At 40.1% G+C, this 27992-nt stretch overlaps 1 protein-coding gene across 2 annotated transcripts in view; it reads right to left on the bottom strand.

Moving 5' to 3' along the window:
- Efna5 (ephrin A5) overlaps nucleotides 1-27992 on the bottom strand; it is a 282299-nt gene that overhangs the window by 26605 nt on the left and 227702 nt on the right. For both annotated transcript variants that reach the window (XM_059278455.1, XM_059278456.1), the window contains exon 2: nucleotides 21871-22163. In XM_059278455.1, coding sequence (XP_059134438.1) covers nucleotides 21871-22163 — 293 coding nt within the window. The remainder of the gene's footprint in view (nucleotides 1-21870; nucleotides 22164-27992) is intronic.

The following is a 27992-nucleotide window of genomic DNA, read 5'->3' on the forward strand; positions in this document are numbered from 1 at the left end:
ATGTACATACAGAGTTGGGGGCCTTTTCTGATGCCTTAGAAGATACACATGTAGACGAACCACAAAGTTACTTCAGATCCAATAAGGCTGTGATTCCTCATAAGCTGCAGCACAAATGACTTTGTACTTTTCTGTTTGGCTTTCCTGTAGTGACAGTATTTGATCAATGACTGTCGCATTTAGTGGCATTTAGAGGTACATTTTTCTGCACCATCTACCATTCTTTCCTTTAACTGTTTAAGTATATGGTTCCCATGTAATAAAAAAAATTAAATAAACAAAACAAAGGATCTGCCTTGGTAGGAACAAGTGGACAAAAGTTCAGAAAGACCCGACCAGAAGAAAGTTGGTTAGGGTACTGACCTATTCAAACCCTCCCTGGCTCCTATCAGAGGAGAATGAAGTCCCAGATACTTGCCATGGTCTACCATGACTCACTCTCCTTCACACACATCAGTCTGTATTTTACACATTCACAGCGCCCACTCCCCTGTTCACACTGCTCCATCCAGCCTCAAGTGCCTCCTCGTGGACAAGTCAGGCACACAGCCCCTAAGACCTCTGGTGTGTTCCACAGCCTGGAAAATTCTCTTGCTAGATAGAAACGGGAATTCTTTTAGGTTTTACCTTCCAATGTTAACTTCCAGAGAGGCCCTTATTGATCACATAGTGTAATATATTTCACACATGTCAATCTCTCTTCCTATTCTTCATTCTCCTTATTCTGTTTCCTTCACAGCGCGCGCACACGTGTGCGAACACACACACACACACACACACACACACACAGACACACACACAATTTCAAATTTATTTGTTGGCTGTTTACAGCCCTTTCCCTACTTCCTATGTTCAGAAGTTCTATTAAAGCAGAGCTTTTGTCCATTAGTATTTTTTTTCTGAGTATTCACAGAGTTTGAAATATAATCTGGCCAAATGTCTGTTAAATGAAGTAGAGAAGAAAGAAAAAGAATAAGTGAATGAAAGAAAAGGTCATTCAGAGAAAAATGCTTACTTGTTCACTGATCTATTACAAACACTTAAATCACATTTGGAGTAGAAGAACTATATATATATATATATGGAGCAAACTCTATATGTGTATGTGATATATATGTATATATATGTGTGTGTGTGTGTATGTGTGTGTGTGTGTATACACACACACACACATACACACACACACATATATACATATATATAACTCACTGTGTGGGCATGTGAAGTTCATGCAATGTAATTAGGTTCTTAAGTCTGCTATAAATAAAAAAGTGGCTTATTTGTCAAGAGTAGGGATTTTTCTTCACATTCAATTAAGATGCACTAAAAAATGCATTTATATTAAGTACTTTTGCAAAACCACTACTAATCTGGTAGTTGCTTAAGATGTTACTATGAAAGACGCAGAGGATTGAGAAGGGTTTAATTTTTTTCCTCAGTGGCCTTTCTGTGGAGTAATGCTGAGCAATAGCAGCCAGCCTGAAAATACACCACAGAATGACATGTCTTGACCCAGAGGACAAGTTCTTCTTCATCATCGATATCCAAACAATGAGCACTTTGAATCCTTAGACCAACCAAAGCTTAAATCACTGCATCATATCAGTCAAGTATGGAAACCCACCTAGCTCAGCCACTTGGGAGGGTAGGGCAGAGGAGGGCAGGGCAGAGGAGGGCAGGGCAGAGGAGGGCTAACTAACAATATGGATACTTGAAAGTGCCATATGGCAACCTATTTTATAAGCTACACACACACACACACACACACACACACACACACACACACACACACCACAAAAGATTTTAATTGGAGTTACCCTATGTGCATGATAATGTTCCTGTAAGAAGCTGCAGGTTGTCAAATAAAAGCCCAGGGCCAGCTATAGGATTCCTCGCCTAAAGTTGTTGGTGTGGGGTGTCCCAGAGATGCCACACACAATACATGCTATTATCATTATTCTTGATCTCTCACCAGAACTTAATGGTAAGACCCCATTGCCTTAGACACCATACACTTTGGCTACAAGACATGGGGTAACAAAGTTGATACTGAGCAAGAAGATTCCTCCCTGCTGGATAGCTGTAAAATTACTAGAAGGCACTATAGGCTACCGGGAGGAGGGTCATCATCAATCTTGCCCAGCTGTGAACCCTGGGAAATACAACAATGAGCAGCATGGTTAAGAAATGTTGCTGGGTAGTGCTATGGGGGTAACATGCCACTTTCTGATTGGATTTAGGGCCCATTCCACAGGACACACATGCTTGGTGCTGTAAATCTGGCCACGGTTGGGAGCTCATGGGCTCCAGAGGTTCACCTCCCACTATTCTTCTGCTAAATGGACACGATAGCAATGTGCCCTCTAAACTAGTATCTCTATATCCATTGATACTTGGGGCTCTCAGAGCCAATCAGAGAGGTTTCTGTATACAGCAGGCAGAGGTGTTGAATTGATCACAATGCAGAAAACTTATTTTTTTCATATAAATTTTTATGAAAGTTCTGTGTTGAACAAACTTTATTCACAACAAAATGTTGAACACACCAGCAATTCAGAAAAATCTGTTCTTTCCCTGCCACGGTTTTCAAGTACCATCATTTTAACATACATTAATATATCCACCTTCATTTTATGAGATGCATTTAAAAAATACTATATATGTATGATATTTATATATGGTGTTTATGATATATATGTATATAGTATTATATATATACATATATGAATGTTTTGCTTGAATAACTGTCTGTGCACTACATGCATGTCTGGTACCAGAGGAATTCAGAAGAATGCATTGGGATTCAAACCTGGGTCATTTGGCGGAGCAGACAGAGATCTGAACCACTGAGGAGCCATCTGTCTAGTCCCAAAAGTTCAAAGTTTTTGGATGCTAACATAATGCCATAAACTGGAAGTTGTTCATTTATTTGATTTTTGTTTCACTTGATATAGTATCTCATTGTGTAGCACTTGCTGGCTTGGAACTTACAAAGATCACCTCATAATGCAGAAAATTTTTATATAATATATTTAGAGAATATATTTTATATATATTATGTTCCTGTAAGAAGCTACAGGAAATGGCCAAATAAAAGCCCAGTGCCGGCTATGGGATACCTCCTCCTCCTCTCAAGTTGTTGGTCAAGGGTGTCCCAGAGATGCCCCACACAATGCAGGCTATTATCATTGTTCTTGATCTCTTACCAAAACTTAATGATAAGAACCTATTGCCTTAGACACCATACACTTTGGTTACAGGACACGAGGAAACAAAATTGATACTGGAATGCTCCAGTTATTGGGTTATTGGAATGCTCCATCACAAATGAGTCATCTACATCACAACCCCTCAAGCCTAAGAGACAATCATGGGAGAGGAACAGAAAAATTTTAAGAGCCAAAGGTCAGTGGATACAGGAGCAAAACAGTGTCTTGTGGACATGATAGGACCACTGTAGTCTTGAACTCATAGCAGGTATGGTTGCCTACACAAGATCAAGCCAGTCAACATGCTAGCATGGAGGAGGGTGGGGCTTATGAATCTCCTACCACTAACTGCGGAGCTATTGATGTTGATGACTTCATAGGGGACAGAGAGTTTTCTCTAAGGGTGTGGCCCCTGATAAGTTGACCTCATTGTGGTGTCCAGCCCACACCTATGAGTATACGCACAGCACAAATTCGCCTCCTTGGGCTACAAAGAAAAAAATTAAAAAGAGGAACCGAGTTCTGGGTGGGCAGTAGGGATGGATCAGAGAAGAGTAGGAGCTAGAAGTGGGAGGTGTGTATGATCAAAATACATTTCACAAAGTTCTCAATTGTGGAAATACTGTATTAAAAAAAAATAAGAAATTGAAAGTGGGCCAGTGAGATGGGTGACTGAATGAATGTGTTTACTACCAACGCTAACAACCTGAGTTCTACTCAGGACACCCACACGGTGGAAAGAGAAAAATCAATTCCCACAAGCTTCCCTCCGACATCCATACAAATAGAAAAACAAATGCAACACACACACACACACACACACACACACACATACACACACACACACACACGGGCATGCAAACGTGCACACACACATGCACACACGTACATGCTCTTGCACAAAGGGCATAAACAGCAACAAGTAAATAACTAACTAAAGCCTCACCTCAGCGTTTCTACCTGAAGTGTAGCATGCTTTGGAGAAAGATTATCAAACAGCAGCTCTGACTAGGACACACTTAGAAAAGAAAAGGTAAAAGTTCCTCTAACTCCCTGAAACTGGAGCAAAGTGACCATCCCCAAGTACTCCTCAATAACAACTTATGAGGCATTAAGTGCTCAACGAAATTGTTACAGACAACTCGGCTGAAATTTGTGAAACAGTTTGGTTGAACTCTTTAGCTGCTGAATGGACTCCTCAGAGCATATAAAATCAATGTGTATAATACGTTCATGTCCCTCTCATAGAAAGGGATATAATTTTACTATTTTAAATAACTGCAGAAAGTTATGCAAGTTATGACTGCTGCATCTTTTACTCTGATGTGGGGTAGGTCATGGTGATGATTTATTTTCCTCTCAAATATATGGTCAGAGACACAAGGCTCAATTAAGATAGTAGTCTCGAAAGACAACGGGAGGCACATTACAGCATTCTACTTTATGACTCTCTAGAAAGCGTAGGCATGAGAAGTGGGAGCTGTCTATGACACTGATTTGAAAAACCAATGAAGTCACAGAACTGTTATTTCTAATAGGTGGCTGCCAACTCCTACTGTCTACACAATAGAAACTGTATCTACGCATGCATTACTTCAGCCAAGGCTGGACTGGCCAACAGAAAACAACACACACACATTTCTGCCACCGCCATGCTTCCGTAAGCACACTACACCACAAAACAAGATAGGCATCACCACCAACCACCACAAAACACAGACATTTCACCACCCACTGCAATAATGCATGATTCACATTGCCACCAAGAGAAAACAACACACATACATCAGCATACCACACCACAGAACAACATATACCTGCCACCATATCAATCATCAAACAACACACACATCACCATAATACCACACAAGGCAACATGTACATACTGCTACCACAGCAAATGCACATTGATACATCGCCACCACACCACGTGATCGTAAACAACACATGCATGCCACTATCACAAAACAATACATAAAATTACCACTATTACATGGCCATAGATGACACACAATATCACTATACCACAAAACACATACACATCATCACCACCACACCACAAAATAATACGCATTTGCCACCCAAAACAAAACAACATATACACATTGCCACCATATCACCACAAAACACATGCCCGTTGCTACTATATCACCACAAAACACTCTACTAACATCACTATACTCTTGTAAAACATCATACGTCCTACCATACCCTACTACAGAAATTATCCATGTACACAATGTCACCATGCCACTGCATATAAATATAGCATATGACTCACCACCATACCCCATAGCCACAAAAACAAAACACAAATCATTACCATCACCATCTTACTAAAGAAGAAGTTTATAACATTTTTGAACTCAATTCTTGAGTATCAAGAGTTTTATCTTACTTTCAAAGACACGTTCCCCTGGTCACGTACAGTTATTTAAAACAACTCCTTTGGCTTCTAGTAAATACTGTGATTCTGAAAAATACATGTAAAACTAGGTTTTAAGAAATAAAACTATTTTTCAAAAGGCTCTAGGGCTATTAATAATCCATTTTTTTTTGTAAATGGAACAACCACGCTGGCATTTGTCTTTTGTAAAGTCAGAATTGTCCTGTGTCATATTTGTTTAAAAATGATACAGACCTCTAGACATTCCCTCAAAGGGAGAAAACCAATGTTAAGTTCTTTATGCTCAGATGCAGTTAGAAAGTTTCTCTGGAATGGAAAACAGAACTTAAAACTATTTAGCAAGCTCAGAGCCTTGTTGGAAAGGAAAGCAATTAGATAGGAGAGAAATCCTAACTGAAAAACGCATGCCAATATCACTAATTTGTTGACCTCAATTAAGCCTGTAAAAGTATTAGGCAAATACAAAAGGACCATGTAAAGAACATTACTGTAAGTGGGGTGGTGGTGGCACAGGACTTTAATCCCAGCACTCGGGAGGCAGAGACAAGCGGATTTCTGCGAGTTTGAGCCCAGCCTGGTCTACAGAGTGAGTTTCAGGACAGCCAGGACTACACACAGAGAAACCTTGTCTCAAAAATTAAAAAAAAGAATATTACCATATGACAAATGAAAACTCTAGATAGTGAGTTGATGCTCTGCTTCAGAGGCATTCAAATCATTTATATAAGCTTTCTCCATGGTTCTGTACCACGCCGTGTGTTTTACAGTACTGTTCATCAGTGAAGAACACACTTGCTTGCTTTGGTCGGTATTTGCTTCAGTCCACTCAGCATCACTACCTATTTTATTTAGGCTAAAATATAAACCATCAAAAAAATGTTAAAAAACAAAAAAACTTCTACCTTCTTCCATGAATTCTTAGGGCTGTCAATCATGGTGCTCTTTATTCTTGCCAAAGGACATGCATAGATGCCAGTTAAACCCATTCTCCCATGAACTTGAATCCTGAGTGGAGTCACTCAGGAATGGGGAAATACTGCAGTTAAGAAGAGCACACGACTATGTCTTGATGAGACATGCTATGCTCTAGATCCCCAGGGTTTCATCCTCTCCATCCTGGGAGACCCAGTTAACAGAACCAGGCTCTTTATAGAGTAAGGGAAGGTTGTGTGAGTTGCCGGAACTGATAAAACTTTTACACACAGAGGACCTTAATTATTGAATGTAGCACTGGTCTACAGTGCCATTGGCAAATTGATAGAACATCAGGAAATGTTCGCAATTATTATGAGGGTCAAATATTTGGCAATTACTTCTGACAGCAGCCACAAAATAAAAAGTAGTATCAAATTTAGGTAGGATCAGTATATATAAGCAAGGGAAACGGATGAGAAATTGAGTAGGGTATGTTATATGCACATATGAGTATGTCATAGTAAAGCTTATTATTTTATATTATTAATAGACACTAGTAAAAAACACAATGGCAAGCTAATGAGAGACCACGAAAGGATATGTGCACGTTTATGTGTCTGCTAAATGCAGGCACTTTTTTCTGCAGACAAATCTTGCTAAAGTTTAAACAGTTTGGGTTGGGTGATACCAACCTTGGGAGACTTCCGGACTAGCCTGCTTCTGATAATGGTAGAAGGAAATGTCATACCATATGTCTCCACTGCATAATTTTATCAGTGAGGTGACAAACCGTGCTTTTTAGCGATGCCTTGAACTGAAGTGGAATGTACAGTAAAATATGGATTTCCTCAAACGAATTGCCAAAACCATTAATCTTTATCTAAGGACCCATAATAACAGTTTGTTCTCAGTAGCAGGTGGGGGATGGAGAGAAAACGTCTTCCAGAAAGCACTTTGGCAGTCAATCTGGTTGATAATAAAGCTTGATGAAACATCTGTGATTAATATTAATTCTAATTCTCTCTTTAATGGATAATTGTGAAAAAGATAATTTATCCCATTTCATTTAGATTACAGCTGAGTTTCTCAATTTAGGAAAAAGAATATTTCTCCATGGTTTTCAGGTACAAAACTCTATGGGAGAAAAAAAATAAGTGCACAAATCCTGCCAACGGTAAAGCAATTTTCTAGTTAGTCCTTGAAAATATTTTGTACGCATTCATCTGACCACTACAGACTTGGATGTGAGCCACACAATGGCTCTCTGAGCGAGCAGAATGATATTTCTACATCTTTACCACTGTAGGAAAATAAATGAACCCAGTGAACTGAACTAATGCCTTTTGAACTGAATTAATACATTTTGGTCACATTTGATACTATAAAAATTGTGAGAAAAATGTACTTGTGAGTAAATGACAGTGAGCTATTTCTGACTACTACTGTATTTCAAACTAGCTGATGATAGGGACTATTTCTGACATATGCAAATGTATAATTTAAAGTACCCATAAAGATTTGTCATGGAAGTGACCATTAATTTTGATAGAACTAAGAAAGTAACTAATTGCCTTTCAGATATCAATATTAAGAATATCATTTATTAAACTAGCACTTCATCTCACGTATATACGGGTACCTTCAGGCCTAGGTGGAGATCTACGACCCAGCTAAACGTACCTAGTGCACTCTAGACCCACATCTCTCCATTGTGAAATTCTTTTTCTAAATGTGAAGTCTTTTTTAAAAGGAATCTATGAAATAATAGACTTATTTTCTAAGAATCAGACCATACGATACGGGTTTTAAGATGACGGCTGTCTAACCCAGTTTCCGAGTGGTAAATGGTGATTAAATACACATCCCCCATTGACCTTTAATCATAACCAAATCATTGCTCCACTTAGATACACTCCTTTCTCATCAGGCTCTAACTGACATCAGGCAGAGAAAAACAAGCTGTCCAGCACAAAAGGTCACAAACAATAGGCACTGACTTCTCGCCTGCACTTCCAACAACCTTGGGTTGTATGATGAATGCCAGCCTGAGTCACCATCCTTTTCTCTTTCTCCACAGGAACAGCTTTTCCTTCCACACTGTCAGCCTGAAATGAATACCTCTCACTCACCATCTTCCTGCCTTTTTGTCTCCCTGTTTCTGGCTTTTATCCTTGTTTATGAAGCTTATCACTGTCGAAAAGGAATTCATTTTATAATAACACATTTTAAAAAACTGTACCAAAATATAGTCAAAAGACAAAAAAACCCCACAGGGCTACCTGGGTCTCCTTTGCATCAGCTAAGTCAAAGTGGATCTCTCTCTGGATGGAACAAATGAAGAAAGCCTGTGGTAAGGCCGAGAGGAAGGTGATGTAGGGCCAGTGTGAAGGAGACCGGTCTCAGTCCACCTCAGTCTGCTTTGGTTTCCTGTAACTATGCTAACATTCACAAAAGAAAGCACATCTTTTGTCAAGGTGGAAGCCACCGTGGACATGACCTTCCACTTATTTGAATCCTCTAGTGCCCGTTTCAGACACATCCACTTTCATTTTCCCTCAGCTTAGGAAAAATAGCTGGGCAGCATGTTCACATGGATCCTCCATCCAATAAAACAGAGTGAATCGGAAGGTCTGGAAGGGAGTTCGAGGATCCTGCAATTTCACACCTTTATGCCCACAGGTAGATCAGTAGATCTAGGATAGAGCAGCCAGCTCTCAGCACTGAATCCCACCTTGCCCCTCAAGTCAGCTCCTTCTGTCTCTTTTAGGAACAGCGCTGATCTTACAACAAACACATTTTATTTTCAGTGCTTTAACTGCTTTTATGAATATGTATTCCTCATACTGTACTGTGACAAGGGCTGTCCACTGACACTTAGTGTATGCCACACAGGCCTGCAGAGAAAACACAGACCACCAAGCACCGACGATCTGCTTCACTAAGAGGAGAGTGATGTTCTACAGTCCAGTAGATTTTTTTTTTTACAACTATGATGCACAGTAAAAGACAGCTTTAAGCTGAGTTTAATAAATGGATTTACAGCATTTTGAATATAAATATATCAGGAAACAGCTTCAATAAATCTTCTTAAAGGGACTTTAATAATAAACATATCATACCTAAAGGTCAGAAATTCTGCTTTTTAATTAAACTAATAATCCAGCAAACGTTATTGATTTAGCAATTCCACTTAACATAAACATCATAAAAGTCGACACCAAAAAAAAATCGAAACTGTATAGCTATGGCAACAGAGCTGAAGGAAACACAGAAGCAAGAGTGAAGTTGGAAAAGTCAAGTGAAGGGTATTAATATCTCTGAGATGAGAATAACTTCTCAGTAACTACCAGGGCTCTTTATGGAATTAGTTTTTAAACAGGACTTTCCACTCACAGATAAGAGCCAAAGGTATGGACTTTGGAGTCAGCCTGCATCTGTTCCAATCTGGATTCCTCCACACACGAACACTGTGAGTGAGGCCAATTACTTCACCTGTGTGTGCTTCAGTTTCCTCACCAGAAAAATGGGAACAATAGTTGCCACACGACATAGATGACATGGTATAGCATACTACATAAGTAATACAAGGGTAAGTGTTCCTACAGTAGCTAGTTTCATATAACAAATGATTTCAATGTATTTATGTGCTACCCCCCCCCCCAATAAAAAAAATCCTGGCTTCTTCTCCAGCAACATGTTTCTCTTAGATGCCTGCTTTTCTTTTCTTTTGAAACAGGGTCTCACTATGCAGTCCTTGCTGACCTAGAACTCACTGTGCAGACCAGACTGGCCTCATCATCCTAGAGATCCTCCTGCTTCTGCCTCCCAAGTGCTGGGATTAAAGGTGTGCACCACCATGCCCAATATTTCATTCTGGGTTCTTGCTTTTCTAACTTGCTTATCAGAAGTTGGGTGAAGCTTGATCTGTTTGGGCTAGAATGTCTTTTCAACCCTAGGTGACCATCTTTGTAAATCAGTGCCCGGACCATTTCTATGTATTAACTCCCAAACTTGGTGCTAAAAAATTTCAAGTATAACAAATCTCCAATAGAGTCTGTGTTATAAAAACTATATCTTATAACATTTATATATATATATAAAATGTTTATAAAATTTATAAAATAAAGAATCCTTAATGCTTCTAAGCTTATGGAGAAGCATAGGATTAAAAAGAAATGTGTGTGTGTGTTGCATGCACTTGAGTATGTAGGCATCCTGGCCCATGTTTGTGCATGTAGAGGTGAAAAGAAGATGTTGGGTGTCATCTTCTAATGCTCTCCATCTCATTTCTTTGAGGCAGGGTCTCTTATTGAACAGGAATATTACCATTTTGGTGGGGCCGCTTTCCCACTGAGCACTGGGGATTGGCCTGTCTTTGTTCCTCGAGGGTAGAATTACAGGCACTTGCATCCATGCCCACGTTTTTCATGGATGCGGGATTTGAACTCAGGTCCTCATCCTTCTACAGCAAGTGCTCTTAACCACTTAGCCATCTCCACAGCCCCCGTAAACTGTGGATCTTAAACAGTAAGAGCAACAGTCATTACAAATTACAGTATAATAATAAGTGCAACAATGTGTAGGTACCATGTTCCTCAGGGATCAGGTAAGCAATTTCTGGCAGATCATATTAATCGCTACAATGTGGAGACAACTGGTCACAAAGCTTTACAATATATCTACCAATGTCCACACTACAATATTGATTCTGTTAATGAAATTTAACCTCTGAAAAATGACTGAGGGCATAGAAGAGACATACTTTCAATAGTCTTGAATGTCATTAAATGTCTCTGTCATAGCAAATGACACACCATAATATGCCATCATACTCTGACCCCACAAATCATTCCACAATAATATAATGTATAATATTTGTCACACAGGCCTTTTGTGACTCTCAGTAATAAGGCAAGAGTAAATATTCCTAAACTATTTTACTTTAGCTGTTTTCAGAACAGGCACTGCCCTCAGTTCTGGAGTAGGCAGGAGCTGTCAATGTTTGAACTCTATCTTACTTTGACTTCTTTAAAAATACTTACTATGAGGCTGTGGGTACAGCTCAGGGATCACATGCATGCTTCGCAACTGTAAGGCCCTGGGTTCAGTCACTAGCAGCAAACAATCTATGTTTGATACATTATGACATGCACAAATAAAACTTCGACCTGGAGGCAAGCTGCAAGCTTAACGCTCTCTGAGCCTCAGCTTCCCTGTGTAACACTAGAGACCATGACACCACCACCTGCCTCAAAGATGAGGATTTGATGGCTGGGAATGCACCTCGTACTTGGAACCAATGGACACAGTAGATGCAATAAACGCTAAATCACTATAATTACACCTAGGGCATAATCATTCCTCAGGGCAGAGCAAGCCTTTAGCAAAAGGATGAACTCTGCTTCATCTCATTTAGTGAAAGGGCCACCACAGGCTCTCAGTCTTGGCTGAACTGACTGTCCCCCAGCAAGACCTTTAAGCCCCCTGTCCTATGCTACATGTTTGGGGTCTCCAATTAAAGCTCTTTCAGATCTATTTCTTAAAATTCCACCTAAAACAGAGCAAGGATTTCTAAACCGAAGGGTTGGGACCCACTGAAACCGTCAAAGCAAAAACATCATAGCATAGAGTGAAACCCATCAATTCTGTAAGCATTGTTAACAATTTACCTCAGTGGAAAGTTAACTTTTCAAAATTTCCAAGAGAATCAGGGGAGGCAAATCTGGATTAAAACCCCGCTTCTTAAGGTAATAGGAGCTGGGTGAGTTAAAGCAATGCACCTTCCTTGTTTTAAATTATCCAGAGCATGTTATTTGTTTTTAGAGGATTTGCATGCTAAGGGGATACTAACTGCAGACTAAAACTCCGCTTACGGTGATGTAGATAAAGCTGGTCAGAAATATTGTACATCTGTGGAAATAATAAAATAAAATGAAAAGATATTATCGTTGCAATTTCTAACAATAATAGACAGGCTGGCTGTTCTCCAATTCATGATATTTTACTTTTGGGGCTCAGAAGGAATTAATATTTTGTAAAGATTTTAAAATTTTAAACTAAGCCTGGATATTGCATTTATATTAAGATTTTGTTCCTAATGTGGATTTTATACAATCTACATAAAAATATTTAATGGAAAAATAGCCTGTTGCCAAAGTCCACATATTTCCCCTATTAAATAGAGGTGAGCCACATCCCCAGGAACCGTATTTCAAGCCCACAGGATACTCATGAACTAAAATAATGAATGATAATGCCTCGTTCTCTGCATTAATATTAAAGAAAAGAGAAAATAGAAAACTTTATAGCCACTATCAGCTCTCTGGACCATAAATCTCAAGTTTTGAGAATTGCTTCCCAAAAGGGTCGGGAGCAGGATGAGTGGTGAGGAAGCTTCAGAGCCTAGAGATATTTTTTAGGCAGCCAGGAAAGCACTGACACAGATTTCTACATATATCTGGCTGTGAAAAGTCTCATTGGTGGTGATTTATATTTCCTCATAAAGAACTCTGTAGATAATATAAGCCTGCTGTGAGGCTGTATGACAACTTTCAAACCAAGAGTTACAAGACCATTCTGTTAAAATAGAGCAAGAAAAGATGAGCGGGAAACCCTGCAGAAATAGTGTTTCTTCTGATGAAAGACCACAACCCCGTTATTCCCACAGGAGCCCTATTCAGTCGACTTTCACTCTGTGTGTGTGTGTGTGTGTGTGTGTGTCCCATGCAAAAGACTGGGGTTTTTCTATACTACAAAGTATTCATTTTTCTCCCTGAAGATCGACTATGTATCTGATGTGTGCATGCTTGTGCAATTTACAACAAATGACACTTAGACATCATCACACTGAAGTTTGGTTGCCTGAGTAAGTTACTAAAGGAAACACAGAGACTAGTGTGCTGACAGTCCAAAGTCAATGAAATATAAACACTGTTATTCCAAGTGTCACTGGTATGTTATTTCCATTTCTCCTGGCATCTGTGCTATGTAACGCCACATGTACATGAAATACAGGAGCCCACCAAACTGTTTTTTGTTAACTCCGAACCCAATTTAATACATCCCATGTTTATAAAGTTGAGTATTGCTGCTTCTCTTTGAGATTATGCAATTAATCACGGGAGTTGTTTCTGGAGATGTGGTCACTTTTGACATTTGGGGGAAAAGGGAGCAATCCTTTAATTTGTTTCTCTTTCAGTGTTTATTCAGAGCATGTAAAAGGGAGCAAAAGGTGACATAATTCCTTTTCATCCCTCAGGAGGTCAGACTGCTACGTGCTTTCTCCATCTCAAACAGCATTTTGATTTCTCCAGAGGAGGACATATAAAAATGATTTTGTTCTCGAACTTCTTATCTGAATGTCATAGCCTTTGAAAAACTCAGACAATGGGAAGGCTGCTTGGGAGTCTTCAGTTCCTTGTGGTTGTTACCACGAGTTCCCATCAAGTCCCAGTTATTCAATAGTTGTCACAGCTCCCTTTGCCAACTTCCAGAATGCTCTCCATGTCAACGTCTCTGACGCAGTGATGCTCGCCCCAGCTTCCATTTGCACAGGCTCGGCATTAATTTCTCTGACTTTTAACATCAGTTCAGCTACGTTTCTCCTTCCATCCCCTCGCTTAACAACACGTGCATCTCTCTTTTTAAAAATATAAATGCTCAACAGAGTAATATTGTGAATAGGTTAAAAAATAATGGAGTCCTAAAAAACATCCTGTGATCTTACCACTTACTTGGCCCCACCTGAAGTGTGGAATGAAGCCACCACAAAGCCTGGGCCCCACACTCATGGCCCAGCGGCACTGAGACCACACCATACACTCTCGTTCAGAAGGCTGGCATCACACCTGGTAGTAAACAATTGTTTCCATAAGAGAAGATTACAATTAACACAGGGAAAAAAATTCTGAGGTCCCCAAACATCTTCCAGGTTGTTTATTTAACTTTGACTTAAGGACTCTTGAATCAATCCATTCACACTTTCCTAAAAGACAGCCAGGGACATCTTGAACCAGAAACAATTCTCTAAACCCATTCTTTAAATGAAAAGGCACAGTCTTGTAGGCTCACAAGAGACCTGTAAAGTACACAGAGAGAATAAAAATGGCTATTATCGGAAAGGGAACTAATACCATCCCTGAAAGATGTCCAATGTCCAAGTGGAGAAAAATGGTTGCATTCTATTTTAAAAATAAAACAAAACTTTAAAAAGCTAGGGTTTTTTTTAATTTCTTCTTTTAGAAAATATTAAAATGTGTCACTTTCCTAACAATCCCTTCAACTTTTTCTGTGTTAACATAAATAGGCCTCAAAATACCACTCTCTGGGACACCACCTTAAAAATAAAACTGATGGGGTAACGTAGTACTTTATAAGAGTTCTACTGGAAGTTTCTGTTATGACCTCCTGGAATCTCAGAACAGTTACTGCTACAGCAAATAATGCCAAAAGAAAGGCTCACTAATAATAATAATAATAATAAAAAGCCAATAACAGACAAAATGTGTGTTTACACATGCATGTACACACAAACACCAGAACAAGTATTGAGGTGTTAATTTATAAAAAAAAAAAAAACCACTCTATTTACAAGTTACCTCCCCTGCAAGAGTAAAATAGCGTGTATAGTTAAAACATTTTCCCTTCTGCTTTGATAATTGTACTGTTTTCACATTCTTCTGTTTCAATAAGAAAACTCATGAAAATAGAGGATTGGTGTGAACTTCCAAAAGCCAAATAATAATCCTTAATGTAGCCCAGTGGCAGCCACTGCAAATCCAGACTCTACAGGGAATAGCAGGCATCTGTGGGCGAATGTAACTCTAGAATAATTCTTTTCAGGGATACTGGAACTAGTTTTCAAATGGAATCTTTATATGTCTATGTTTTTTCTTGAATTAAAGTATCAATTTGGGCTATCTAAGGTAACTTAAAGTTTGAAAGGATGCAAGTCATTTTGGATAAGGATTGTTAAAGACACTGGTTTAGCAGGCAGCTGGTTCTTTAAAAGACAATTCATTTCCTGGCTCTTGGGAATAAGAAACTGTGGGTGAAAAACTCTTATTGTTAAAACCATTTTACAGATGAAGCTTGGTAAAGCTAGACAACTTCCCATCAACACACTAATATCTAGGAGAATAAGGGGAACTGGAGAGATGGTTCAGTGGTTAAGAACATTGGCTGCTTTTCCAAAGGACCTGGGTTCAATTCCCAATACCACACAACAGCTCACAGCTGTCTATAACTCCAGGTCCAGAGAATCTGACGCCCTCTTCTGGCCTCTGAGGTCACTGCATACTGACACATGTACAGACAAAACATCCACGCACATAAAACAAATATAAACAAATCTTTAGGAGACTAGAAAGACTCAGCCCAAGGCTGCAGTGACCAGAGTCCATAGAATTTTTTAAAGAAACATTTAAACCACATTCTACTCTCTTTTGATGACACGTTATTTCCATGGACTTAAAAGCATTGCCAAGCCATTGAACTACTGCAGAATGTGCCATACAAATACTGCCATACAAACTTCTTTAAAATGAATCTCTTCCCAGTATGTGGTACACTATTATGACACCTATTCACTCAGGTACTGTTTATTGAGCAGATCTAGATGTGCTGGTTTATACTATTTCTCCTTGAAAATACAGTTTTCATCCGTACTGTGGCTCAGTGGATTCTCTGTGTTCTTGAGTCCTCACCTGATTTTATGAACACCTCTATAAGGAAATGATACTCAGAGCCCCAAACAACTCACCTACAGAAAACCTTCTGGAGCCAGATGCCAAGTGAAGGAGTGTCTCCTTCATAGTAATGTTCTGTTTTTCTGAATATTCTCATACCTATAAAAGGCTATTCAATAACCACACTGCTCAATCATTTCCTTGAGTGGATCTGGATCACTATAAGAAGTCAAATTGTCTCTTAGTAAAATTTAGGTTATTTTGTTGATAAAAAATAACTGAGTATGGCATATTAGAACCATCTCACAGCCTAAAATAAAGCTATCAACTACTAAAATACATGGAGGGTTGACAGTTAATATGCATTCAAGGAGCAAAATACTATGAATTTATGAAAAAGGTGCCCATGCATAGAATGTTCCCAGCACATGAATTAGATGTAGCAAAGTCTACCATCCTTTGCCCTTATATTGTCATTTTCTGAAAATGATACTTATCTCTAGTAAGCCATTCATTAGGATTCACTAATTTGCCTGGCAGTGGTGGCACATGCCTGCAATCCCAGCACTCGGGAGGCAGAAGCAGGCGGATCTCTGAGTTCAAGGCCAACCTGGTCTACAGAGGGAGTTCCAGGACAACCAGAGCTATTAAACAGAGAAACCCTGTTTCAAAACAAACAAACAAAACAAAACAACAACAAAACAAAATGATCCAATAATTCAGGGGCACAGAAATAATCACAATCCAATTTGGATACTTCACTGTGCACGTAGCAAATTTAGGGTTTTTGTTTAGAATTTAGGCAACTTTTCTGGCTTTGGAAGTTGCCTAGAGTGACAGAGCTAAGGATGTCTTCTGGAGAGGGAAAGGCATCCTTCGGAGAGCTGAAGATGACTGAAAGTCTCTGCTCTCTACGTGCTCAGATGACAAGCAAGCCACCACACCTGCCCAGTGGAGGCTGAAGATCCAAACACAAGTCCTTACACTTGTCTGTCAAGTACTTCACAGAGTCATCTCCAGAGCCCACTTCAAACCTTTTAAAAATAAAAACGTATGCTCTCCTTCTGAAGTACATGAGAACTTCGCTTTTCATCTTTTCATTTCTTCTCGTAGCTTATGCCCCAGAACCTTTTTTCAAGTTACCCGATCTTTGCCTCAGTTTCTCCATTCACAAAAAAAAGAGAGAGAGAGAGGCAAAAAAGAACACTATCTCACATCTCCAAGTACTATTTGAATGACCAAGCGCTCAGAACAGTACTTAGAACCGAGTATGTGCTCTGGAAATACTGTTTACTCCTAGTTATTGAACATGTTTTCCATGACAAAAAGTATAATCCATGCCACAGGGCAGAAACAGCTATGAACAATAAATCATAAATATTTAATGTCAGGAGTGGTAAGTGCCTGAGGAAAAATAAAAGCACAAGACAGTAAGAGTGTAAGAGAATGATAAAAAAAAAAGTGTTGTTTTTATATTTCTATCCAGCCTTTGTGATAAAGACATTTATCAACACACCTCTAAAAAGCGTGAGAGTCGGGGGTATGAATGAGGTGGGGAGCCATTAAAATGCCAAAGCCCCAACACTGGGGTGTGCTAGCTACAGTGAATAGGATGGAGGACAGCGAGGGGGGAGATGCAACAGGGAGGAAGGGGGGATCAGAGAGGAAGATGGTTGGGAGAGGGAGAATGCAGCCATGGGACACCTTGCTGGCCTCATTCAGACAAGAAGAGATGGGGCTGGCGCAGCAGCACCAGGAGCTGGGGAGTCACAGAGGAGCCTGTCGCGCTAGCAGAGAACACAGACAGTGGGGACAAGATTTAACACAACTCTCCACTCGGCGTGTTCTCACAGATTTCCCTTGGTCTCGATTGACTGATACCCACGCGGCACCATGTTGGGCCACTGCACAGATGTTTATCAAAGCTGCAGACCTCAGATAAAAACTAATAACAGGAGGATTATTAAAGTTTCAAGTAATTTCTGAAATCATTTATTTCAGCCACATTAATTTACAGATGTAGACTTGGAACTCCAGAGATATTAGGTGATTTGCTCAAGTTCAAGTAGCTCATTACAGCAACTGATGGGCCAGGCAATCACGGTGTTTATTTCCTCCCCTCAACAAAAGGCTGCCTTCAAATCAGTATTTCTATGGACCTATAAAAATAACGTCATGTCCTTATTTTAGTGATTTCTCTGATTGCTTCTGGTGTAGATATGAGAGCAGAAAAAGTCCTTCTAAACACGTTCTCTATAGGTTAAGATTTGTGAGAAACATTTTCAAAGTATTTTTTAAAATATTTTTAATAGCAATTTCAAAAATTGCTATTCCTTATTAAAAAGTACTGACATGGGGACACCAAGCTGTGATCTACTAATGTGTAGGGCCACATTCACAGTCATCGCTGTCATAGGTTGTATTTGGGCTATGGGCAACAGGTTGAACATGCCTGATATAAAGTCTATGTAAATGACTGTTACCTTAATCAACTGACTGGCAGTTCTGAGAACCTGTTACTACTGATAGAAACACCACTGATCTTTTTGTAGTCACTTTAGGATACCAATCTCTTATCAAGGGATTAAAAACTGTTGGTCCGACTCAGGAGTGGCCCCAATGAGTCACAACTCTGACCTGCAGCCTGCTCCCAAAGGAAGGGAATGACATGCCCTCATTTGGGATGAATAAAACATCTGGAACATTTAAGGACACTTCATATTGAAGGTAAATCAGACACTCCGCAGGAGATACAGTCAACCATTATATTTTCTTAATTTATGTAATGCAAAGGAACTAATAAGGAGATAACCGCTCAGATGACGAGGGGGATATTGCTAAGAATCCTCTGGTTTGGGTCTTGTCTGAGTCTAGGTAACCCTGCTATGGAACGCCTGCCTTACCTCTCCGCCAAATCGGTTTCTATCTTTCTGGTACCCTACATCACAGCTGAGCTTAAGCCTACAGTGGACAGAAGGCAGGCTATGGGCTTCTTCCTCCTCCTGGTTTTGGAGAAGTGTGAAGAGATGTTAAGAGATTTGGGTCCCTTTGTCCTCACCAAGAACATCCTCTGACTTCTACTGTTGGGCAGTTAAGCTTGTTTCGGAGATGGGTGTAACAAGTGTGAAAAAAAAAAAAAAAAAGCCATTTCCCAGTCTCTTTGTTCATTCCACACATCTTAGGAGAGAGGAAATTCAACCGAGGGCCAATCCTCCCCTAAGAGTCCTGTGCTTTAATTATGAGCAGAGCACATTAAACGTGCTAAGCCGTCCATATTAGCTCTGCCACTACTCTCCACAGAGAAAGACAGGAGAGCCTTTCACTATGGAGCAGACAGGGAGGGACGCTCTTGTGCGTTGAAAACATGGTCGAAAATTCCATTTAATTGAACACCAGGCCACTGTGCCCCCCTTGTAAATGAACATCACTTTGCTGTTTAATTTTGTGCTATTTTACCTTTCATTAAAAAAAGTAATTTAAGTTAAACTCAGCTGAACAGCAAAAAAGCTCTTGATATTTTGAAGCATTTTGGAACAATTACTTTGACGGGAGCCCTTGACAGTTAAATGACTCCGTTAAATGAATGTTATAGAAGACACATAATGATTTTTAGTGAAATATTGAATTTAACCACAAATGAGGAAAAACCTAGTCATAAGCACTACAGTGTATGTGAATAACATGTTGCTTATGAACCTCAATGGATTCTATAATTTCTAATAATCATGCAATCAACTAGTTAGCCGGTGAGTGTGCTTCCCATCTTGATGTTATCTCTTTATTTCTGGTTTATGCTTTTGTTGGTTTTCAAATCTGAGAAGTCAATAAGAAGATAGCAGTTCTGGTAATAATTTCCCCTTCGAATACAGCAACTTACAGTTGGGGAATTAATGAAATTAATGCCACCCCACCACTGAATACCGCCTCCTTTCTGTCCCCTCCTTTGCTGAATAGGATTCTTTCAGGGAGAGAAGAACTCAGCAAAGCTGTGAGTGCACTGCCTGAGAACGTGAGGGGTCACTGATGCCAGCGCTTCCCGAATCTATGAGACTCAATCTTCCGTTTTTTATTCTATGGACTGGATGTGTGATAGTATCAAGGCCTTTTACACGTTTTTTTTCTCATGACTAACAACAGAACTATGCGCTGAAATAATAAAACTGGTACTGTTCAATTTCCTTTTTTAAAATTCAATTCCAATATAAGCGAGAGAGCCATGGCCAGGGTGAAATCTGGCTGACTATAAAATTCTGTTTTCTGGAGATGGAGAGGAGCTAGGAACCTCCGTGAATCTAAACCATGTGGGTGGAGACATTTGGATGGAAGAACTGAGTCAGAAAAAAAAAAAAAGGAATGTTCTCTGTCTTGTTTGTCTGGCAAGTGGATGTGAGGAAAGGATGCCAAGCATTCAGTGGTGTCAGGTGGATTTCTCCACAGCAGGTGCAACCAAGCTTCTTCATTCCTGACGAAGGTAAGCCTCAACTCCTCCTGAGTCCCAACTGGCACTTGCATGCATCTTTACTCCGCAGCTGTCCTTACCTAAATTGCCTCTTGACAAGCTAAAAGTAAGGAATAGCTTCATCTTGCACCTCCCAACATTTCTGAGCCACCATGAGCTCCTCAATAAATGTACCAGGAACTAACAAACAAGCTTTCATAACCTTCAGCCAACAGTGAATGTGAGAAAAGCTAGAGTCTAGAGACTAGACTCTAAATACTCGATACTAAAAAAAAAGGTCCAGCTCTGCACCAAGAGACCTACAGTTGGTATCATCTAGAACTCTGTTACTCAACGTGTGGCCCACAGGCCAGCAACATGAACATCCCCTGGAACTTCATGCATGCAGGACCTCAGGTTCCACCTCAGACTTCAAGTATGACAACCAGGCCCCCAGGTGTACCATGCACAGCGAAGTCTGAGATGCATTTAGGGTAATCTATTGACAGTATGACCCCTGAAAAGGTACTGCTGCCTGTGACAGAGGGTAAAGCAGACTGTGGCACTCTGATTAATGCTGGTCTACTGAGAACATTCAGAGTTCTCTGTAGGATAATCACGCGATGTTCACAGGTGAGAAGCCAGTTCCCTTGGAACTCTTCCTAGATACTTCTTCACACTTGCCTGTCTAAAGACACAGCTGCTCCTAATAATTGTCTTTTCTCCTCAGTGCAAAGCAAGTATTTTCATCGTCAGCATGCTGACATTTGCAGGAGTTGTGGCTTTCTCCACTAAAAATGTGGATGATTCAAAGGCTATTGCTGACACCTGAATAAGAAATGCAATGACTCCAAGTTATGTAAATTTAATTATTTCCTTTAATTTTTTTTTTCAGGAATCTTTTTTTTTCTTCTTTCTCCAAGCTTTAAAAAAAAAAAGTCCTGGCAATTTTCATTTAAAAGAAATACAAGTCAGCAGTGGTTCATTGAACAGGCTGACACGCAATTTCATAGGGAAAGAAGCGGTGTGTCTTTAATCTAATTTGGGCTCTCAATTCCCAGCTAATGTATCTAGGGATCGTGATATATGCATTTACAAGGAGACATCTGTAATGCAGAGTCCAGCTCTGCATTTCTCCAAAACATAGGTTAAAAAAAAAAAATGAGCCTGAGTTTCGCAGCTGCCCCACAACATAATAAATCTCTATGTACTCACAGATGTAGAAATACTCTCGGCCTGGCCTGAATTCAAATCCTAGAGAAAAGGGAGTGAAGAGCTGGAATTTTTCAGAGAACTTCAGTGGTCCGTTCGGAGAGTGAGGCCGGTTACATTCCCATCTCTTGAACCCTTTGGAAGTATGGTCGCAGGCACTGTAGCCATCAAAGTTCACCATGTAGAGGACATAGCGTTCAGTCTTATCTTCCGGGACAGAGTCCTCATAGTGAGGGCAGAAAACATCCAGGTAGTCATTGATACAGACGTCAATGTGGTAGTCACCCCTCTGGAATCTGTTGGGGGAAAAAAAACAAAGGAAGTGATCATTCAGACAGGGAAAGTGTCTCTGCTTGGAATCAACAGTGGAGTCCTTCAATAATCCTGGGGCTAAAACATTTAGTATGAAAAGTTCTTGTTAAATACTGTTATGATTTATAGCCTAATGTGAAATGTTACAAAGCCAACTGCACACACACACACACACACACACACACACACACACACACCCACACCAGATCTGCAAGTACCACATGTCTGCTTCAATTCAGTTCTATAAAACTATGGCTTCTCTGTTTTAATTACTATCTTTCCCAATCAGCTGAAAAGTATTTCACAGAACAGAGTGATGGGGAAGCCAGAATCAGATGGGTAAATCTTTCTCAGTCTAAAATCATGGCAGGAAAGCTTATAAAAACGCCTTTGTTTTTAGCTAGTGAGGAAATTCTTCCCTAAGCCCTCAGAAAGGTTCACCATAAAACTGTGTTGCTGCTGAAATACAACACTCATAAAGTCCCGTAATCTTCAACCCGGACAGTCAGTCCCAGTCTCACATGAACACTTCCCAGGGATGATGAGCTGGTCCACTCCATTTTTGGACATCTCTAAATGTTAGAAACTTTCTTCCTATATTGAGCATAAATCTGCTCCTGTGTAATTTCTACCCACTGATCCTACTTCTGCTGCCTGGAGTTACAAAGGGCGAATCTAATTCCTCTTCCACAAGGTAGTCCATAAAACACTTAGAGATGTCAGCTGGGTCTGTATCCTCCTTCCTCCGTACACGCAAATCCTTGTTCCTTTGGTTTTCTCTGCGACAGTTCCCAGGCTCCTTCTTATTCTAAGATCCTCCTCATGCCCTCCAGTTTCCCAACGAGTTCTTAAAATGTAAGACCCAAGCATAAATGAGACCTTCAGCACCGTGAGACTCATGTTTCGCCTGGGAGAAATAGACCGCTTTTATTCTCAATGCTAAATATGCTCTGACAAAGATTCCTTTCTGAGACCCAACCCTGTTCAAAAAGAAAGTGAGAGAACTACTCATTGAGTGAGTAGACCCGGCTTAAAGATTGTATCTGACGTGTGGAAGTCATCCATCACCCAGAGCCTCAGTTTCCTTTCACACTGGATAGGATAACAGTGAGAATCCGCCCTGGTTGCCGCCCATGGCTCCTCAAGTCTCAGAGAAGGAAACTTAAAAAGAGCATCTTGAGGTTTATAAGTGATAATTCAAAAACAAGGGGGAGTTATCAGAACATTTACATTCCAGTTAGGATCCTCCAATAGGAAGGCATTTCTTAGAAACAGAACCACACCACCAGTATTTATTGCTTTGTGTTGATAATGATCATGAGTTTACCTTCTCTTCATTACTGGCAGACAATGACTTGTCAAGATGTAAGGAAAGACTGTTGCTTTAAAGAGATTTCCAAACATCAAGGTAACATCACAAGTACAAAGAAAAGACATTGCGATGTTCAGATAAAAGGTGCTGGGCTATGAATCATCAGGACTCAAGAGTAGCCTGACAGTTCTGGACGGGAGCCAGACAAGAACTGCAGCAGAAGGCGATGCCCAGATGCACTTTATACTATTATATTATTATTATAGATTTTAAAGACATTCAAGGGGGGAGTTTTTTTTCTTTCCCTAAGTGTCACTCATGCTAGCTTGACTAGCATTTGAAAGTGCTCAAATTGAAAAGGAAAATTAAAAACTGTCGTTACCTGGACTCATTCTGTTATTCTTTTATTCTATAATTCTGTTATTCTACAATTAAAAGCCACATTGTCACGTTCCTTTGGCACCTCGGGTTTAGTTTATCTTTTCCATTTTTCTCTGTTAGCGTCACTAAAATTTTAATAAAGCACACTATGGAACTGAAAACCCATTCTCCACTGGGTTGATCAGTAATCCCCTCAGGTGATGCTGGACTTTCAGGTGAGGTAAGTGAATTACTCAGGTGCCTATTTTAAACATGTGATTGTTCTAGCAGCTAAAATTCTTCTATCAGTTGCTGAAGATGATAATCTATCATAGTCAATTTACACTTCTATTTCAGATCCTTGTTTGCTTCTCTGTGTTTTCAGACATGGTGTTACATAGCAGAGGCCGTACTTGAACTTGTTATGTTGTCAAGAGTGGCCTTGGACCCCAGAACGTCCTGTATCTACCTCCTAGGATTATAGGCCGTCTTTGTTTCAGATCTTTAATTTGCACATTTGTTTACTAATGCATATGTCAAAGAATAGGCAATCTATAAATAAAACAATGACTAACTGAAATCCATGAAAGGCATTATATAATGTGCTTAGGTATGAAAGAAAAAATAGGATTAGATATTCCAATTTTATACCAAGGTCCCCTTTTGGGGTACAAAGTGGTCATGGCCTTCTTACTGTGAAGGAACACACAAGCATGACTAATATTGAGTAATACTAGGTTGCATTCATTATTTCAGTTTACTATCCATCACAACACCGCAGAATATTCATTTTCGTTGTATCTATTCAAAGAAACTGAGATTAAGGAATCAAGTGACGTGCCCAGTGTTCACAGCTGGTAAAAAGTAGAGGGAAATTGAAACCAAAGCTGTCTGACCTCAGAGCTAATGCTCTTCATATTACATTTCCTAAGAGATTAAATTGCTAACATCAAGTCCATAGGCCTGCTTCGTATTCCCTAGAGGGACAATTCTCATTCTCAATGGGGCTTCAGTTCTCTTTCCCATTCACTGATATAACAAGCATTCGTTGTACTGGGGGATCTATCTGTGTATGTTCTACATATATGAAATACGTACACTATGAAATACTCAAAACAACTATATCGAGTCATTACGTTGTGTTTGCATTACCAATCAGGAACAGCATTCAGAGAGGATATTATCCTCTTACCTCAATTTTTCACAATAAATAGGTAGTGGGGTTAAAATCAGAACCCAAATCTTCCTTGGTTCTGAAGCTTGTTCTGTCTTTGAAACCACAACGGCCCCACACTGCGACACAGTGCGACACAGTGCGACAGATCCACCATTGAAACAACTTCTCGTCTTAGAATGGCACCCTCTTAAAACGGCGGGTACCAGTTTACTTTAGGGCGACACCAACATAGGACAAGCCCCGCTTCTCTTGCCTGCCCTACCCACTTGCTTCCAAAATCCTAAACCAAACGTGAAGGGGAACATCAGCATTTAAAGTAAGCCTCAGATGGCAGTGTTAGCTCTTGACTTGTGTCCATCACTCTTCTAGTCTCTCACAGAATAAAGTGTTGACAGGCTCAGCAGCCACTCACATAAAGGGATCTTTTTTTTTTTTCCATCAGGAAACAGTTTTCATGCTCTGGGGCTCACATTAAAGAGGAAACACACACCTAGAAAGGATGATTTTGCATGCCAATGTTTACAGGTGCTATGGGTGGCACAGCCCCGGCCTTAGCAGGTTAGCAAATGTCTTAGGACCTTTCCTGCAAGCGCCTTCTCTTTCTTACTTCCTCTAATTTTACCCGTTGTGTCTGTAGCTGTGACCTCTTTGACATCGCTGTATCTTTTTAAAAACTGTACTATCTGGCAGCTCACCAATCAGGCAGCCATCATTCACCCAGTCTCTACTAAATTATCACTGTGGTTCACTCTGTAAAAGCATGACCACTCACTATATTTGGTAAGCAGGTTTCATCTGCATAAAGCAGTTACCAATGTGACTGTTTGCATCAATGTATATATCTTAGGAGCCAAAAGCATCACACAGGCATGGAAAGACAGCCCCTGTTTCTCACTGGGATACATAGCTCATCAGATCAATCCTCCACACAATATATAATAAAATATATTCTCTTACAGCAAAAATACATTTTACACATCTATCAAAATTTGGCCACAGATTGGTTGAGGGTCAATGCCATGTATATTACAGAAGGTTCATTTTACTTGATTAATAAGAAAATTCAGCACAAAAATTAAGTCACTGTAATCATCGCTAATACCCAGAGGGAGGCATAAACTTGGTGGGAAGTTGGAGAGAATGGAGGCAAACTGACACGTTAGAGGAAAGGCACACTCCTGAAGACGACTTGTGGATGTGACCACAGCAGTAGGGATGGGAGCTGGGAAGCATGCCTCTAAACGCAGGTAAGTGGATGCGGCTCAGAGTATTTGACGGGTGACTTTCCATCCTATTGCTAAATGTGGTCTTGATTATCAATTTACAACCACTACCAATATATCTCTTCCCTTACTTAACCTGTGCAGTGGACGTGAATCATGACTCGAATCTCAAAACTCAAATCAAATAGAGGCAAGAGATGACGATTGTCTTTTCATTTAGTTCTCAATACTGTGCCCTCAAATTCTAGAGATTAAACTTAAATATCATTTGACAGCACCAGTTAGCTTGAACCATAACATCTCTGTCCTCCTAACTACTTTATTTCCCACTCTGGGCCACTGACAAATGGACCCTCTAGTCCTCGAGGATTGGGTTCGTTATCAGTGGAGTTCTTAACTTAATCCTGTCCTTTGGTGACTCTGTTAAAGCAAACAGACACCGCCCAGCTGTCTTTGTCCCTGGATGGTTTTTCAGGTTATTGACCTTCCTTCCTCCTCTACCATATGCCCTTGTGTTGTGGGTATTGACAGCTAGAGGGGGCAAACAACAAGAAGACGTGAGCTGTGGCCTGGGTTTCAGTATACCGTGCAGCAGGGGCATAAGCAACCTCTGGCCATTTTCTCCCGTCGCATCCCTCCTCTCTCCATCCTCCTTTGCTAAAGCCAAAACGCATTTCATTTTAGTAGCTGAAAAGGAAGGGGATGGTGCATATTTAAAACATTCTAAATTGGCCTTTAGCATATGTTGCTAGCACAGCAGAGAGCCTGCTTCCAGGGAAATACATAGTGAGGTATTTTATCAAGCAGCTCCTGAGTGAAGTGGCTTCACTCCATAAATACAGAAACAGCATCACTGGAAGGAGACAGTGCTATTAGAAGTGAGGACGCTTCGGGGCACTTTGACTCCCCTCAGGGTAACATCTTAAAGGACTCCACAATGAAAATGTTATTTCTCCCCAATCGGATAGTTGATTACTACATTTTAAATATATTTTAATATGTCAAGAGGTGATTGTTTTAACATTCCTATTTGAACAGGACTCCGCTGTCACTTCTGTAATTACAGGGCAACCTAATATATTACATTCTGGAACTGAAATGCAAAAGAAGAATGTGATTTATGATCAAAGATTAAGCAAATTTATCAGCTCAGGGTTCTTCTCAAATTTTAAACTAAATCTAGAGTGAATATGTCTCGGCAGCACTGTCTTTCAATTCCACTAGTTTTGATTTAGAGTCTAATTACAGAATAAGATGTCTGTTAGCTGGAAGAACTCCTCATTTGTCCAAAAAGGACCCAGTGGGCCCTGTAAGAGATGTGGGCTTTGGTTTATAAATGTGCTTCTGTGCAATGGGCAGGAAAGCCCTGTTACATAATATGCTTCTCCCTGGCTCCTTCTGCTTTCTCTCTCAGCGCAGAATGCACGCCTTATGGTCCCTATCCTAAATCTGAAGATGTTCTTTTTGTTGTTGCTGTTTTCTTGCAGAGGTTCAAGCATGAAATACAAACAGCGAGTGAAACTTGGCATGGATAAATGGTAGCACTATCACCAAGGGCTGAACAAATATTTGTTTTGCTAATTTCAAACGTTTCCTCTCTCTCCTGGGCTAAAACAGGAGGGTCTTTGGGATGCATTGGTAATGGATAGAGCACTTCGAGTGTGAGGTATGGGTAGTTTCAGTGCAACCAGGGCAGCTGAAGCTGGAAATGTCCAGTCTATCTCCTCCAGGTTCTGCCACA

The sequence above is a fragment of the Peromyscus eremicus genome, chromosome 13 (genome assembly GCF_949786415.1).
Source record: "Peromyscus eremicus chromosome 13, PerEre_H2_v1, whole genome shotgun sequence".
Lineage (NCBI taxonomy): Eukaryota > Metazoa > Chordata > Mammalia > Rodentia > Cricetidae > Peromyscus > Peromyscus eremicus.